Source organism: Carex rostrata, chromosome 20 (genome assembly GCF_964058835.1).
Source record: "Carex rostrata chromosome 20, lpCarRost1.2, whole genome shotgun sequence".
NCBI lineage: Eukaryota > Viridiplantae > Streptophyta > Magnoliopsida > Poales > Cyperaceae > Carex > Carex rostrata.
In genome coordinates this window covers 2,120,617-2,138,205 of record NC_135937.1, presented here as the reverse complement: position 1 = coordinate 2,138,205, position 17,589 = coordinate 2,120,617, and the positions used below count along the sequence as shown (strand labels likewise).

The 17,589-nt window shown below is 34.1% G+C and overlaps 1 protein-coding gene across 1 annotated transcript; it reads right to left on the bottom strand.

The window, feature by feature from the left end:
- Nucleotides 1-9,317: 9,317 nt before the first annotated feature.
- LOC144572210 (ras-related protein Rab5A-like) lies at nt 9,318-12,764 on the bottom strand. The gene is made up of 7 exons (XM_078321674.1): nt 12,554-12,764; nt 12,264-12,341; nt 11,278-11,445; nt 10,947-10,995; nt 10,491-10,564; nt 9,978-10,071; nt 9,318-9,607 (listed from the first exon to the last, which is right to left on the bottom strand). Exons 1-7 carry the CDS (start codon nt 12,590-12,592, stop codon nt 9,501-9,503), a joined length of 609 nt encoding a protein of 202 aa, XP_078177800.1. The 5' UTR covers nt 12,593-12,764; the 3' UTR covers nt 9,318-9,500.
- Nucleotides 12,765-17,589: the final 4,825 nt, after the last annotated feature.

The window sequence follows — 17,589 nt, the reverse complement described above, 5'->3', positions numbered from 1 at the left end:
GAGGTCTTGAGGAATATGTTATTGCGGACACCCGACGGAGGGAATGTTTGGCGTCATGGCGTGTCTAATGTCTATTAAGCAATAGTGCAATACACATATCTAGTAAATTGCTCATTAGTCGTGAGCTGCTCATAACTCATTTATTAAATGCTCACTTAAATTCGCTCATTTATTAACTTGCTTAAATTAGTTCATTTATTAAATGAGCGAGCATGAGCATGCTCCAACTCGCTCATTTAGGATTTGTCACATCTAATTCATATCACATTCAATCTCAAGTACATTTATGTCACATCAGTCTTGCCTCATTAAATCATGTGTAATATTCATAATTTCTGCCACGATAGCTGTTGGATTTTTATTAGTGCTGTTGTTAGTTTCTGTTGGATTATTCTATTTTTGTAATATGTTGATTGTTGTCTATTGATGCTACTGTGAAAGTATTACACTTTGTTAGATGATACTATTGATTTTTATTATATTCTATTGTTGTTTGTAGGACGATAGTTGTGAAAGTATAACTGTTGAAGTATTGATGATACTGTTGATTTTTATAATATGATTCTATTTTTGTTGAATTTTTATTATATTTTATTTAAATAAATTATGATAATTTATTTAATTTTAGTACTTATAACTCGTGAACCGCTCATTAAAAACTCGCTCATTTCCGACTCGCTCATTTACCAACTCGCTCATTTACTAAATGAGCGAGCATGAGCATACCCTAACTCGCTCATTCTTGCTCATTAGTCACCTCTACACATCCCTGCGTATAGTGAATTCGTATCCTCTACATTAACGGAATGTGCGTTAATAGATCTGGACCGTCCAATTGAGATCTGCAAATATTCCTGTGCATTAAAGAATGAACCGGATTAGCTATGATCTTGATCAGACAGCCGAGATGCATTAAATTCAAAAGATGCTCTTTTGAGATAATGCAGAAGATGCGAACTTGCGTATAGGGGCATAAATAATTATTAGTAGCTGAATTATTATTACAAATACTGTTTATTTGAAGAGGAGGGATCAAGTTACAACATTTTTTGAGTTACAACAAGTTACAACAAGTATTTTCTACATTTTGAAAGTCTAAATTGTCGATCCAAACCGTTAGATGTGATCTCTACAATAAAATGTGCTTGGAGACCAAATTTTATATTTTTTGAAATTTTTTTACTATTTATTAAGATGGGTACAAAATTCAATGGTATGAATTTGACTAGTTTTTGTACCTATCTTAATAAATAGTAAAAAAATTCCAAAAAATATAAAATTTGGTCTCCAAGCATATTTTATTGTAGAAATCACATCTAACGGTTTGGATCGACGATTTGGACTTTCAAAATGTAAAAAATACTTGTTGTAACTTGATCCCTCCTCTTATTTGAAATATGTATATGCTTCAATAATACAGTAACAATAAAATTCTAATTTGTATTTCACTCAACTCAACAATAACATAGTAACGTATTATTATTGTTGTTGTTGTTTTGAACTAGAAGACTTAAAAATGGAAATAAAAGATATACTCTATCGTTAAATATTTATAAAGAAGAATGTCATTCAGAATTTTAAACATGCCACAAAAGATATTATCTTTAGCTACTAGATTAAAATAATTTTTTTTTTTTTAGTTAGTGGGCTTTCTGCCTTCCGGATTTTCCTTCTGCTTACATGTTTACATATTGCAGATCAATTGGGATGTATAAATATGATGAGTACGTAATGAAGTGTGAAGGCTTGACCTTCACTTTTTTTCATCACAAAAAAAAAGAGTACGGACAGCTATACTGGGGTCTGGACTAAAGAAAGGATAATCAAGGAAATATAAATAAGATGCGCGTGCTATGCTTGTCTAAAGCGACAGGCTTAATTAATTAAGAACCCTTGAAAACTATTGAACTGCCATTCCTATTTTGGATGGTTGGTTGAAGGGGAGTGCTATACTAAGTGCACAAATTGTAATTTTGAGAACTAAGATAATTTTTTGAAAAATAGTATGCACATTGCACGAATTGTAAGCATATCAATTAAAATCTGATGGTAGAATTAACTTACCAAAGACTGATGGGTGGGGCCGTGGGGGCAAAATTAGAACACGATCGTCTGTAGTTCTCATTAAAATATAGTGGGTTGGATTTATCTAGTTAAACTCTGGAATGATTTATTTAGATAAATATAAATGAGGAGTTGGTGCTGTGAAACATATATAACAATTAAGCAATTGAACTCTTTCAAATATTACAAGCCACACACAACACAGAAAATCAAGAGGCGACTCATAACGCGACTACGCGTCAGGTGTCAAAGGAGGGCCCACGAGAACGGTAATTCCCAGCAATTGGGTTGGGCCCGTATTTTTTTTTTTTTTTTTTTTATACCTTCACACAGTTTCACAAGGAAAATCGAACTTTCAATCCTTGATACAACTGTAGAATTTTTTTTTTAGCCAATTGGATCCATATGTTTTTCATCCTAGAAAATCATAGATGTGTTGTGGCGATTCCAACACAAATTATTCATTTGCTATTTATTGTAAGAGTAAGAGCAGAGAATTTTACAAGCTAACTTATTTTGTAAAAAAATCAAACAAAATATTTCCTTTTTAAAATTTTTGACAAAATATTCTTGTGGCCTCATATTTTCTTTCCCTGCCCCCTCTCTCCTCTCTCTCTCTCTCTCTCTCCACGTTACTTTTCATGTTTAGCAAATTGGATGCTCTTATTAGCAAATTAGAAACAGAGATCGTTCAAGTTCTTTGATAATAAATTAGCACAATGATTTTGAGCTTCTGAGAACAAAAGGAATCTTTTTTTTCTTTTTTTTTACAATTTTTAACAGTTTGGACACGAAAATCTGTGACTTAATTTTTTAAATTTAACAAAAAAATTGTAAAATTAAAAAAATTTAGGCATATTATAGGACTCATAAAAATAGGTAATGTTAATTACTGTTATTTTATCAATGACCATTTATTAATAATAATATTATATTCTAAAGTAACATTTTAAATTAGAAATAGTTTTGAAAATTGTTAGAACTTCCAAGTTAACTGATAAATGAATTCATGTTTCTTAACAATATATTTATCATGATGCAAAAATTAAGAAATTCAACCGGAATTTGTTATTAACTCTCCGATAGTGAATAAATTAATGCGTCTCGTACCCCAAATGCTCTGTTTCTTGCACAACATCAAATTTCGAATAAGCAAATTTCTTTTGAAAAATAAAGGTAAGGCAAAATTCAACAGAGAAGAGCGGCACAAGCTGCATAAACTGCCCACTTATTTCAAGTCTGTCAATGATGCTCCATAAGGAGATGTAAAGAACTTTCTTTTATATTAATAAAATTTAAATGATTTAGTAAGAATTTATCTAAACACAAACAATTCAAACATAATTAACAAAATAACTAACAAAATAAAAAAAAAATTCAAACAACAGTTTAGGAGTTATCTAGAATGACATTTATTGTGACGAATTTTGTGTAACTTGAGTTGTTAATGAGCTAGTTGGGGTATGCTCAAACTCAACTCATATATTAAATGAGTCAGCCAACTCGAGTTGAAACTGACTCAAGCTGTAAATGAACGAGTTAAAACGAGCAGTTAGTGTGCGAGTTATAGGGGTGTAAACGGATCGGATATTATCCGAATTTATCTGGATCTGAAATTGAAAAATAATGAATTTGGATACGAATTCAGATTCGGATAGTTTTTTGACGGATGTATGGTTTTGGCTTTGACGTCGGATACGGATCCGGATAATTTATTTGTATCTGACAATTCACTCAAACCGGATTATCCGAATAAAACCCACAAAATTAGAACCTCCGCTTTGCTAGTAATTGGGATTTGCGCCGGCTGAAGACATAGCTTAGTTGTGCTTCTGACAAGTTTTTACTATATACATATCTCACTCCGTGTTCGGATGTCACGGGATTACGGAATGAGAATGGGAATTCACTTTTGAAAGAGTGGGAACCCATGGGTACGGAATGCACGGGATTAATTATGAGAATATGAGAAAATGAGTGTTCGTTTGTATCATGGGATTAATTGTGGGAAATCTTTATTTATTTTAAAATATGTATATTTATTTGTTTTAATTTAGTTTAGTTATAAATGATTTTTATTTAATTATTATTTTTGAATAGTATAGCGTTCTGTTTGTATTGATTTTAACCAATTAAGTTAAAGTTAGCTTAACATAAAAAAGTAATTATATATAAAATTACAATAAAAAAAACTATCGTCCCACCATCTATTTATTTAGACCAATAATATATTGTAATTTTAATATTTTAATGGATTTTAAATTGTAACCCACGTAATTATATTAATGAAATTAAATAAAATTGATTAAATAATAATATTAAAAAGATGAACCATTTCTAATAAAAAAATATTAATAAAATGGTACAAATAAAATAAGAAAATATTTATAAATAAATTAAAAAATAAGAAAACAACAATTAAAAACATTTATAAACAAACAAACAAACAAGCATTTAAAATATATAATTAGAAAAATTAGAAAACAAACAAACATTTAAAATATGTAATTAAAACATTTACAAAAAATAAACTTTTACAAACACTTACAGAAAAATAAACATTTAAATTATGTATAATTACTTTGACTAAGTTCTGTAAATATAATAATATATCAATAGATAAATCTGAATCTAATTTCTAACATTCTAATCATCAAGTATATTTAAATATCGGATTAACTATTAATTATTGTTAAATTTAGAAAGACACAAAAGAAACTGTCAGAAAATGTGATCTAGAATATTGCTAAATTTATTTAAATGCTATCAAGTATATTTAAATGTGATCTATAATACAGAAAAGAACTTTTAATTATTGTTAAATGTCATCAAGTATATTTAAATCATATTTTTTACAGGACATACTGTATTGCTATACTGAATTTTATATAGAATACAAAATAAAATTAAGTCCGGATTGAACTTTTGTTAGTCCCACAAGTAGATATGAGAGAAGGAGAGAGCTCCTTATATATAGTATTTCACACATGTGAGTCCATCTAAGCTTAAAAAAATGTAAATTGAAAGTAACTAAAATTATGAGCTCCATGTGGAAGAAGAGAGAGAGAGAGTGGAAGAGAGAGGGCGAGGGGAGAGAGAGAGACACCCCAGGCGATTTTCTACCCAAATCAAACCCAATTGATGGCACCCAACCAAGAGTGGCAGATGGTCCTTCGTCTACACTCCGTACTCTGACAAACCATCATACACACAGGTAGTTTCTCAAGCAAGCAATGGATCTGGCTCCTCTAACTCCATAGCCCAACACTCCTTTGTTTCCCTTCATCACCCACATTTCTAGAATGGCGGGGTAGGTGCTTTAAATGTCTACGCACAGGACACACGGCAGGCCTCTGCCGAAATGCTCGCAAATGTGGCAAGTGCTATCAAGAGGGTCACATTGCATCTTGGTGTACTCAGTCAACTCTAAATCCAGCTGCTCACTGGCAATGAGTTCCCACCAACTCCGACTATGCCTAACGACCGACCTTACCAAATCCAAGTCTTCATCAAGAGAGATGAGGATTATTACAAAGAGTTGGAGAATCTCAGCAAGGCAGTGGTCATGCACACACAAGACGATCCACTTCTAGTAGAACTTGACCTGGTAGTTAAAATTGAAGTGGATACAAGGCTTGTGAGAAAGGAAGAGATAGCAGTCTCTCAACTGACAGGGTCAAGGTTCCTGATTCACCTCCCAGATGGTTTAAAGGTGGAAACTTTCATTAATGCAACTTCACCTTCACTGTGGGATGATGGGATGTCGTTCCAGCAATGGTCACCTCACGACGATGCAACAGCCATAGTTATACCAAGATTTAAGATACTTCTTGATCTTGTTGGATTCCCTGTCTTGCTCTGGAGAGAAAGCCAGATTATAAAAGTTGTGTCGCGCTTTGGGACTTACCTAGGCACGGTTAAACCAGAGATAGCGACAGACAAGTCGGCCTATAAGGTCGCGGTGGCAACAGACGACCTAGGCCACATTCCACTGCACGTTGTGTTAACAGCAAGAGGTATAGAATGCAAGGTGCCGGTAAAGGCTGTGGTATGGGAAAAAGGGGCCATTTACACACACGAGGAGATGCCTCAATATTCCCCCAGGTTTCGCAAACCAACTGCACCACAACCTCTGGAACCGGAAGTGGAACCAGAAGTGGAACCAGAACCTGAAGTAGAGATGGAGGTAGAGCCGACTAACCATAGAGTGACCGGCTTTGAAGAAGATGTGTGTAGGGATACGACCGGAGGCCTTGATACCCGCGATCAAGGAGGCGGATGACACAGCGTTTATAGTAAAGATACGAGAACCGACATGGCACTACAGTACGCGGATGACACAGTGTTCACAGTAAAGGCAGATAAGGTATCAATAATAACCTTCAAATTGATGTTGCGATTGTTTGCAAAAATGTCAGGGTTAGACATAAATTACCAGAAAAGTTTCTTCGTGCCAATCAACATGTCGGAAGAACAAGCAGAGAAAGCAAAGGCAATTCTTGGGTGTGCCCAAACAAAATTCCCTGTTATCTACCTTGGAAAGCCACTCTCGGTTAAAAAACCGGACAAGAGCACTTTCATTCCGTTGATTGAGAAAATGGAAAATAAATTACAGGGATGGAAAGGAAAAATGATTTCAAGGGGAGGAAGGATGCAGCTAGTGAATTCGGTTCTGTCAGCACTACCTACCTACTACATGTCTTGTTTTAAGATACCTAAATGGGCGATTAATAGAATGCATAAAATTAGACGAACTTTTTTATGGGGAAAGAATGGACATCTAAACAAAGGGATATCATTGATCAATTGGCCGACAGTGTGCTTGCCAAAATATTTCGGTGGCATGGGGGTCCTAAACTTGGAGATACAAAACACTGCATTGATAATGAGGTGGTGGTGGCGCCTATACACACAACCTTCTTCTCTCTGGTACATAATAGTGAGTAGCTTGAAGAGAAAAGGCTCACATCAGGGACCATTATTTTGGATCAAAATGGGCTCTTTCTTTTAGGGAAATTTACAAAAAATAAAAATTTTATTCCACTGAGGGTCTAATTGCATAATTGGAAATGGTAGAACAATCTCCTTTTGGTTTGATTCATGGGGAGGCAGACCAAAACGAGGGTTCTATGGAGATACACAGAAACCGATTTCACCAAAAATTTCTCTAAGGGATGCAGTACTTAAATTAAATGAGTTGAATGTTGATATAGATTTGCATGGACCAGGTTACTTTCAATAATGACCTAGAGGATGCAATTTATTGGAAACTCAGTGTATCAGGGGAATTCACCACTAAATCCACATATAATTCATTTATAGAGGGGGGGGGGGGGGGGGGGGGGGGGAAGATAATATGGGAACATGAAAGAATATGGAAATACAAGGTACCCCATACTATACAAATCTTTTGCTATCTTCTTCTAAAAAACATGATATTAACAAAGGCAAATCTAAAGGCAAGAGGAATGCATTGTGAAACACATTGCAACATGTGCAACAACTGCCTGGTCGAATCTGCAGCGCACCTTCTCTCCTTATGCCCTTACGCGATTTCAGTTTGGTTCCATTTGGGCATAAGGGGGGATAACATCATCACGACAAATCAGATGTCAGTCGCAACTATCTGGTGTAATTTTCAAAACAGGGCGGCTCAAAAAAGAATTAAAACAGGGGCATACATGGAAAGAATATTGTGTGCAGTTTGGCATCTGTGGAAGCAACAAAATGAAGTGGTGTTTGGTGGACAAGCAACAGATCCCAAGCTATTAGCCGAAAGAATAGATCAAGATGCAAAACTCTGGAATATACACTGCTAAAGGGTGAACATACTGGTACCCGGTTACTGTTACAATTTTTATTTTCTTGAAAATTGCAGGAAGTCACATGTAGAAGGTCCCGCAGGTATGTTACCTGAAGAATAGTTGAGTGTCTGTTGTGTGTGCTATGTACAATAAAAGCTAAGTAGTTAGAGAAGGTGGTATGTATTGATTAAGGCTAGAATGATGTTAGATGGTACTATGCTCTATTTAGGATGTTGTGATCGAAACTTTTATTTATTCAAATATAGATTGGCAGCCTCTGCCAACATTCTTAAAAAAAAAAAAAAAAAAAAAGAGAGAGTGGAAGAGAGAGAAGATTGAAAAAAAAATGAAGTCTAATTTCATGTTTTTCATCCCATGAAATTACACTGAAAAAGGAAAACATTCCGAAATCCAATAGGAAATGGGTGGGGAGAAACTAGCCATCCGAACGCCCCTTGGGATGAAATTACACTGAAAAAGGAAAACATTCCGAAATCCAATAGGAAATGGGTGGGGAGAAACTAGCCATCCGAACGCCCCTTGGGATGAAATTACACTGAAAAAGGAAAACATTCCGAAATCCAATAGAAAATGGGTGGGGAAAAACTAGCCATCCGAACGCCCCTTTAGCAGGAATACCCTTGCAATACCATCAATACCCTTGCATCCGAACGCTCCCTTATTCATGTAGGTCAGTGGGTGTATTCTTACGGGAGAGAGGTTAGCTCCCAATCGAGTTAAATTAAATCAATCTATTTTAGATTCACGTGCTTTTTTTTTAATTCGTACCAAATTAAAACGGCCGATTTAAATTTTCTTCTATCCCCAAACGGTTATTTTATTCTAAACCTGCAAGAATTTTAAAGCCCAACAACCTCTCGGCTGCAATTAAGCCCCAACACTCTAGGTGATCCGTTAAAGAAATTTTTTTGCATGCAGCCCCTCCTAAAGAATGCCTCTTGCACAGTCATGTGCATGAATTCCATGATCATGTGCAGATTTCCTCCGAAAAATCTTGAGTCGGCAAAAATTTCTTCGAATAAAACTGAGGTTCAATACTAACTGCTTTCCTTGTTTCGTACGCTGGCCTAATTATTGAAGGAAATTATGTGATGGCCTTGCTTCCTCGAATCGAAAAGGAAATTCAATGTTCATTGTAATTGCAGCAAGCCAGCCAGAGTTCACCAGAAGATAGTAAAATAAAAAAATTAATGAAAAATGTTGGAAAAGAAAATGCAGCCTTACACTCTTCTACTGATAAAATCATAAGACTAGCTAAAATCTGACCCGATGAATATCGCCAGAGCTTATTTTTTTTTTTTTTATGGTGGTTCTAATATTCTTTTAACTTCATTTTACCGTGCTTTCTCTTAATTTCCTGCTATTCTTTCTTTCATAATCCCATAATACTATAATAGTAACTTCCGATTTCCGAAGTTGAAAAAACTCTTAGGAAAGCAGTCAAACAATTTAAAACTTCACTCTAGTATTCACATTTACAGCAAAGGAACTGAAAAGAAGAAAACCAACAACTAGCAAGCACAACAATAACCATACTAGAGAGAGGTGATTAGATACATATTCCAAGGAGAGGCGAGTGATTTTACTATAATTGAAAAACAACAAATGTAACTAAGAACAGCATGAGGAAGTACTAACAGTCCTATCGGCTTGTCCCTGTGTCAATAACATGCCTTGTGTATTCTGTTGCACAGCTTGACCTTCTAGCAATTTCTTAGCTGAGAACATAAACCACGAGAAAAAAATTGAGCGTCAGTTTCACTTGGGGCAACAATAGTGGTTTCAACCAATCACGCAAGGAAACTTTAATATTCTGCTGTCTCAAAAGAAAGGCCCAGTATTCTAAACATAACAAGAAATAGTTACTCCTGCTTAGCACACGCATCCCTAGTATTAAGTACTTGGTATTCAAGCTTAAGGAATGCAAATGAAGGATTGAGAATTCGAGACACTAAGAACAATTAATAAAATTGGCACAATGAAAATAGTACGAGTTACATATACGATAGTAAACTTTTAAACATGGTGATTAATTGTCTTTATGCAAGGGACAACGAGTATGCACGGATTTTCAAAGAGAGCACCTACCAATCTCATAGAAGATGTCATTAACATTGATTGCTGTTTTAGCAGAAGTTTCTATGAAGAATAAGCCATTCTCCTTGGCATACTTTTCAGCTTCCTACAAATCCATAATGAGTAAAGTAATTTAATACCGCAAGTCTGCAACCCATTTGGTACTGTGTGGTCCTGTTCTGAATAGTTCCAACATTGACATAATCGCTCTTTTGAGATAAATAAAAACAGACAGTTCTTGTTTAATTATTTCTATGGAATTTGATTGTCCTACCAGTTAATCATATTTGGACATCCACAGGACCCACAAAAGCTTGTCATAATGACACTTTACTGATATGTAAGGAACAGGTGACTGTCAGCTGTCCATTTGGTCTATGGAGATCTCACAACTTTAATTGAAGTCCAAAGCTAAGGACCAACTGTATCAATAAATGAACTCAAAAATCACCAAAATCCACACTGATGTTGTATGGAATCTGGTTTGTTACAGATAAAATTGAAGTTCTTCACGCAGATACATACCTCTGAAGACACTTGTCTAGACTCCAATAAATCAGATTTATTTCCAGCTAGAGCCATTATAGTGCTCGAGTTTCCTGAGACATAAAATTCCATTAGTTCTATGACCCACAAACAAAAGTGTATAAAAATTAAAAGTAGGTTACGATAACTACGCAGAAGCAACAATATAAAATGTATATTTCTACATTTCATTTGTACTATTTGGCTTCCCATCATACATAGTTTAAACTTCAGCGAAGGGCTGCTGTGGTTTCACACTCATTCTTGATTCACAAATACATCAAAATGACAAATTTTAAATCTGCTGCCAAATCTAGCATGGAGTTATATAAACTAATAAATTTGTCACAATCTTGACCTGAAAGAAACATTTGTGTTCAGTACAGGGAGCCTTCTCTATACATTAGATAACCTTCTCAGCAAAGCCAAAAGAAATAAGGTAGACAGAGGTGATACCTTGAGATTGAAGCTCTTGAACCCATTTCTTTGCCCGAGTAAAAGTAGCCTGATAAACAAGGCCAAATAAGTATAACAACTGACCAAGGATCTCAACACCCAAGAAAATAATAACAAAAACAAGTTTTCCAATTTAATCTACTGGTATGACATAAGCGAGGCATCATAACAAAGATATTCATGATAACAAAGATATTTATGAAATCATTATAAACATGTCAAAACCAATCTGTAAATTGTAATGGACTAAGTATCACAAAAGCTGAATATCCTAAATAAGAAAAGAAATATACTATACTTTTTTTTTATTGGAGAAATAGATTATACTAACCATATTGGTTATGTCGTACACAATTATGGCAGCTGCAGCACCTCTGTAATACATTGGAGCCAGGCTGTGGTACCTCTCCTGACCAGCAGTGTCCCATATCTCAAATTTCACTGTCTCATCATTCACTGCCACTGTTTGGGAGAAAAATGCAGCTCCAATTGTTGACTCCTACATTTGTAAAAAGATTAAATTACATGACAACAGAAACACCAAAAAATGTTGCTCACAGGTTATTCCAAAGGAAGGGACGTTGGATAACAAGTCAACATAATACTTTAACATTACTTTGGCATACAGGAAGGCATATGTTATAAAACATATAATACAAGTTGTGCCATAGAATCCATGTACATAGTTCCTCTTTGTATAAAAAAGGGCGCACCCAGTGCCGAAAGCTCCCACACGTTGTGGGGTCTGGGGAAGGGAATTTCTAGGCAGCCTTGCCCTTGCATTTTTGCAAGGAGGCTGATTCGAACCCAGGATCTCCAGGACACAAGTGGAGATACTCTACCACTGCGCCAGTCGCCCTTCATAGTTCCTCTTTGTATGCAATATATATTTAAATGTACGATTTTTTGCAAAGAATGCTGATGAATATAAAACGGAGGAAAAGAAAATATTTGGATAAGAGTTCACAAAACAAATAGGTGCCTCACTTGTTATGCCGTGCACCCTAATCATTGGTAAAATGATTATGATAAAAAGCTGGCCAATCGCAAATGACGTTAATCTAAGCTAACGAAAATTTAGATCATGCGATTTTAGACAGATTAGGGTGCTTATTAAGTTAGGGTAAAATTAATTAATCAAAATAATTGACACAGTTATAAGTCGTCATCAATTTAGCTTAACAAAATGATCGGACATATCTGAATTTTCACATCGCGTCACGCCCAAAGCAACTTGATAGTAAACCAGCGTCATAACTAGGTGGAATACATAGTATAGAATTTTGTTTTTTGAAATATCAAAACCCTAAGACTAACCTGAAATTCAACAAATTGGCCTTTCACAAATCGCAGAACAAGACTGGATTTGCCCGTTCCAACATCTCCAAGAAGAACCTAATTTTAAGAAGAAGAAAAATGATCTCGATAAGCAGATTGATAAGCAAATTCAAGTCAGAAGAATCAACGCAAAACACAATTCTGATGATTTAGTAAAGCAAACATCAGATAAGTTCTAAACGAGGACCTCGATGATGAGGCGATTATGCGTTTTCCTCAAAAAAAAGAAAAGGAAAAGTAGAAATCCCAACTAAAAGAAAGAATATTACAAGCTTGGCGTTTCTGATTTTGTTTACAGGAGCTGCCATCAAATCGATCGGAGATTGAATTCAGCAGAAGAGAAGAAAAAACGCGATCAGATTTTATCTATTAATTTTTTGCAAGAGAAGCAGGAAATAGAATTTTAATATGGGGTAGGTTGCGGTGGGAAAGCACCAAAATAAGAGAGTCTAAAGTCTAAACACCCCAAAAATAACAAGTACTGATAATATAACAAGGCATCTCAAATCTCAATATTTGCTCCGCGGTACAATACTCTGGCAGAACATTTTAGATCCCGGGAAGGAATTGCTCTGCCTGACCGTTCGTTGGAGATCTAAATTTCTGATAGCTCAATCCTCTCCGCTACTTTTCTTGGTAAATCTCATGCACTCTCCAAAACACTGTCATTGGTGACGTCGAGTGATGATGATGGTCTCCTCTCCTGGCTGGCTGGCTCGATATGCAATTGGAAATCGCCACGTGGTCATATTTGTAGAAAGTAGTAAAGTGCTTAATGGTGTGGAACTGTGGGGTAATTTGATTAGTATAAATTAAGCGAGGTAGGAATTGACGCGCGGTGGGGTTTAGAAGCTTCTGGTCTTAGGAGACGGTTTAGACGGGCAAGGACCGAAGACGAGACGGCGCAGACACGGTAGGGTCTGTTTGTTTTCTTCCAAGGATTGTTTTTTCTTGATCTACGCCTATTCCATATTTTCATGTCAACGCAACCTGAGATTCAATTAAGATATATATTATTCATAATTAATATTGATATTCATCCATTGTGTGAACCGTTTTGGCAATTTAAAATAAATACAGGGACATAAAACATCAACTTCATGATATTTACATATTACAGTTTGACATAACGAAAAGCTCATTATAGTAGTAGCTAGTTGAATTTAATATGCTTATTTTACTTTGTTAACGTTAGGTACTGGAAATTAGCATTTAACTGCGTCTAAGTATGTTATTAACTTCATATCTCATTGGATATTTTATAGAAATTAGGACCATATTTCGAGCTTCGTTCTAAAATAATACTCTATTTTTTTTTATAATCAGACAAATGTGAGAATAAAATATAACATAAATAAGATGAGGGCTCAAATGCTCCATTGTTTCATATCCTAATTGTACTTCAACATTTTTATCTTCAATTTCTAAGTGCAAACAAATTACTCGAATTGCTCAACATGATATCCACATTAAAATATGATCGGAGACCAAATTTTATATTTTTTGAAACTTTTTAGCTATTTTTTAAATAGATACAAAATCACTGTTTTTTAGGTGGACCATTTAAAAATAATGATTTTGTATCTATTACAAAAAATAGTAAAAACTTTTCAAAAAATATAAAATTTAGTCTCCAATCATACTATAATGTGGATATCATGTTTGAGTAGTTCAAATTGTCTCTTTGAACTTTAAAATTAAAAATAAAAAATAAAGATGTTAGGGTACAATTGTGACATGAAGCAATGAAACATTTGAGCCCTCCTCCATAAATAATGGAATTGAATCTCCTGCACCCCTGGGGGTAGAAAATTCCTACATCTAGAGTCACTGTCGGTGGGTCCGAGGTGGGTCCCAGATCAAATATTTAAATTTTAAAAATGACCCAGCTCCACCTGACAATGACTTTAGAGACAGGAATTTCCTACCCCGGGGGTACAGGTGATCTCGTTCCATAAATAATACGTAGAACTTTTGACGTATGGCCGGACAATAAAATAATTAATTAAATATATTGAATTACATCACGCATTAGTTTATATTTATAAATAAAATGTTAAATAATTAGATATACCTGGCACATTAATGATCTATTCGATGATTAAAAATACTTGAATAATTAGTTTGTTTTAGAGGTCTCAAACCTCAACTATGAATACATAATTGTTAATCAAGCATATTTATCAGTAGAGTTGGGCTATGGTGCTTCGCAAAGTAAAGTGACTGTTTTACTTCATACTCATATTTTGTGATTTTAAAGTTTAAAACATCAATCCGAACTGTTCAAGTAGATCTCCATATTAAATTGTGCTTGGAGACCAAATTTTATATTTTTTTGGAAATTTTTCACTATTTCTTTAGAATTTTTAGAAATTGCTATTTTTGATGGTCCAGAATTTTCTGAAAAACAATGATTTTAAAAAATTCTAAAGAAATAGTAAAAAATTTCCAAAAAATATAAAATTTTGTCTCCAAGTACAGTTTAATATGGAGATCAACTTGAACAATTCAAATCGATATTTTAAACTTTAAAATTGAAGATATAAACGTGAAGTAAAACACTCACTTTACTTCGCGAAGAACCGTAGCCCAACTCTTTATCAATAATCTGTTACTCAAAATGTTATATTTGTTAATACTAAAAATAAATTGCTGCTATATTTGTTAATAGAAAACTTGAATTGTCTTGTCATCATAATTGTCTAGGAGTATGATTACTAAACACGTGAGGTTTGTATAGCACAAAAATTGTCTTGTCATCATAATTAGCTGTAAATTTCGTTACAAATTGCGTTATATAATTGACAAAATAATACGTCTAATTAAGGAAGCTATTCATTGTTAATACATAGCTGGAAATTATTAACACCAATTAACTGACTATAAAAGAAAATAGAGATGTTCATGTATGGATAATAAATGCCCGATACTTGAGCGGACACCAATGTGCCAAAAAAATGTGTATTTTGGTAGCAAAAATAAACTATCCACTATTACGTGGTTTGCTCCTAGAACTGGTAAGAAAGTAGCAAAAATAAATCGTGTTTAAAGTGAACTCTTTAATAGTTTTAATCAAATATTTAAATAACGTTTATCGCATCATAGCAAAACGATTAAAAAAATAACGTTATATTTATACTAGACATAGCGCTATAGCTTTTATAGTCTAAAAATATTATAACGCACTATCTAGTACCTAATTTTAATTAAAAATTAAAATATACCGGTCCATTTGATTGAAAACACTACCAGATCTCGCCAACTTTTTTTTTTTAGAAATAAAAAAAAAAATTGTCGGAAAACATATTTATGATTTTGAAGAAAAAGACCGACTATTGATTTGGTCCTGATGAGGATGACTGAATCAATGATGCAGTCCATCGTTTATCACATTTTTAGACAACCGTGGCACGGAAAATTCGAAAAAGAGTGACCGAATCATTGCGACTCACTCAGGATTTCAAAACCCGAAAGGGAGGTAAAAACAAAATAATAGTTCGGTCCAGGGGTGCCAACGAGGCAACGAGCTAGTTCGGTCCGAGCTAGGTCCTAGCTCAGCTTGTTAATTTTGAACCGAGCTACAGCCGAACGAGCTGGACTTAGGGTATCCGAGCTAAAATCTCAACTTAAACTCGTGACAAGCTAGCTCATTGGGTCTGATTGGATCTTGTTTTAAGAAAAAAAAAATTATACAAACTTTTTGGATCGAGCTGAACCGAGCTAGACAATATAAAATGCACACAAATTGATGCCTAACTTGGACTCGTTAATTATGGACCGAGCTAGAAACTAGCTGGCTCGTTAACAATTTGGTCCAATAATGAACGAGCTATTAGCGAACGAGTCAAGTACAAGTTACGATCGAGGTACGAGCTTTTTGGTCACCCCTAGTTCGGTCACCTTTCTTTCCGATCTTCTATATCACCAGTAAAATAAAGGTGTGAAACAAAGACGGACTGAATCATTGATTCAGTTCAAGCACAAAGTCAATTGTTAATATCGAAAAATTATTAGTATTTTCTACAAGGGCTCATCTCTTGATATATATAAAGTGGAGGAGGAAAAAAATCTATCGTATTAATTTCAAACAACAAATTCAAGTTGTTGAATTGATCTATTTATGAGTGATGTATTTACGTACAAATTTATAAATTTTCGAATTAATTTAGTATAAAGTAAGACGATAAAAAAACAACGAAAATCAAATGTTTTAAAATTAACTTATTAAAAATGAATGTATTCATTGTGATCTTAAAATAATTCACTTTTTGAGATTTTTCAAAATTTGGACCATTGTGGAATCAATTTATTTTTTGAATGTTGGACTTGGACCATTCATATTCTCCGGGAACTAATCTTGAAGTAAATTATTTCCAATTAATATTTTTTCGTAAATCTAAATTAAGTTAAATATAATATTTTAATATGTTTTGAGATAAGCTGAAAATTTTAATTATGTTAGTGGACACAGACTCATCTTAAAATCGGATGCTACCGCCGGTTCAACGAGGCAAATGTATTGGGTCAGTTTTGTTTTGTTCAGTGAACGGGCCGAAATTTTTAAATATACCATCATTCCAAAAAAGATAAACCCAAACACTCTGGTTTTGAAAATTTTTGAATTTTGACATGACCGCATCTAGGGGCAGCGGCCCATTTTTTTTTTTTTTTTTTTGCTTTTTTCTCATGTGACTTTGAACTGAAAACAGGGTGGCTGCTCCCTCGGGATGCGGCCGTGTCAAAATTCAAAATTTTTCAAAAAAATGGTGTTTGGGTTTATCTTTTTTTGAACCATGGTATATTTAAAAATTTCGGGTGAACGGGTGACATGCGCGCAGTAGAGGCGGTATGAGTTTGACCTTCATTTGTTTAAAAAAAAATTGTAACTATACATATTTCTTTATGAGGAGGGCTCAAATGCTTCATGCTTTAATTGTACTTCAAATATTCTTATCTTTGATTTTAAAGTTCAAACAAAAGATTTGAACCGCTCAACATGATATCTAGCTTAGATATCAAATTTTATATTTTTTTAAAATTTATTTACTATTTTTAAGGTAAGTACAAAATCACTGCTTTTAGATGGTCCACAATTTTTTTAAAAAACAATAATTTTGTATCTATCTTAAAAAATAATAAAAAAATTTTAAAAAATATAAAATTTGATCTCTAAGCACATTTTAATGTAGATATCATGTTGAGCGATTCAGATCTTAATTTGTTTGAACTTTGAAATCGAAGATAATAATGCTGGAGTACGATTGGAGTACAAACAATTTGAGCCTCCTCTTTTTTTGTTACTATA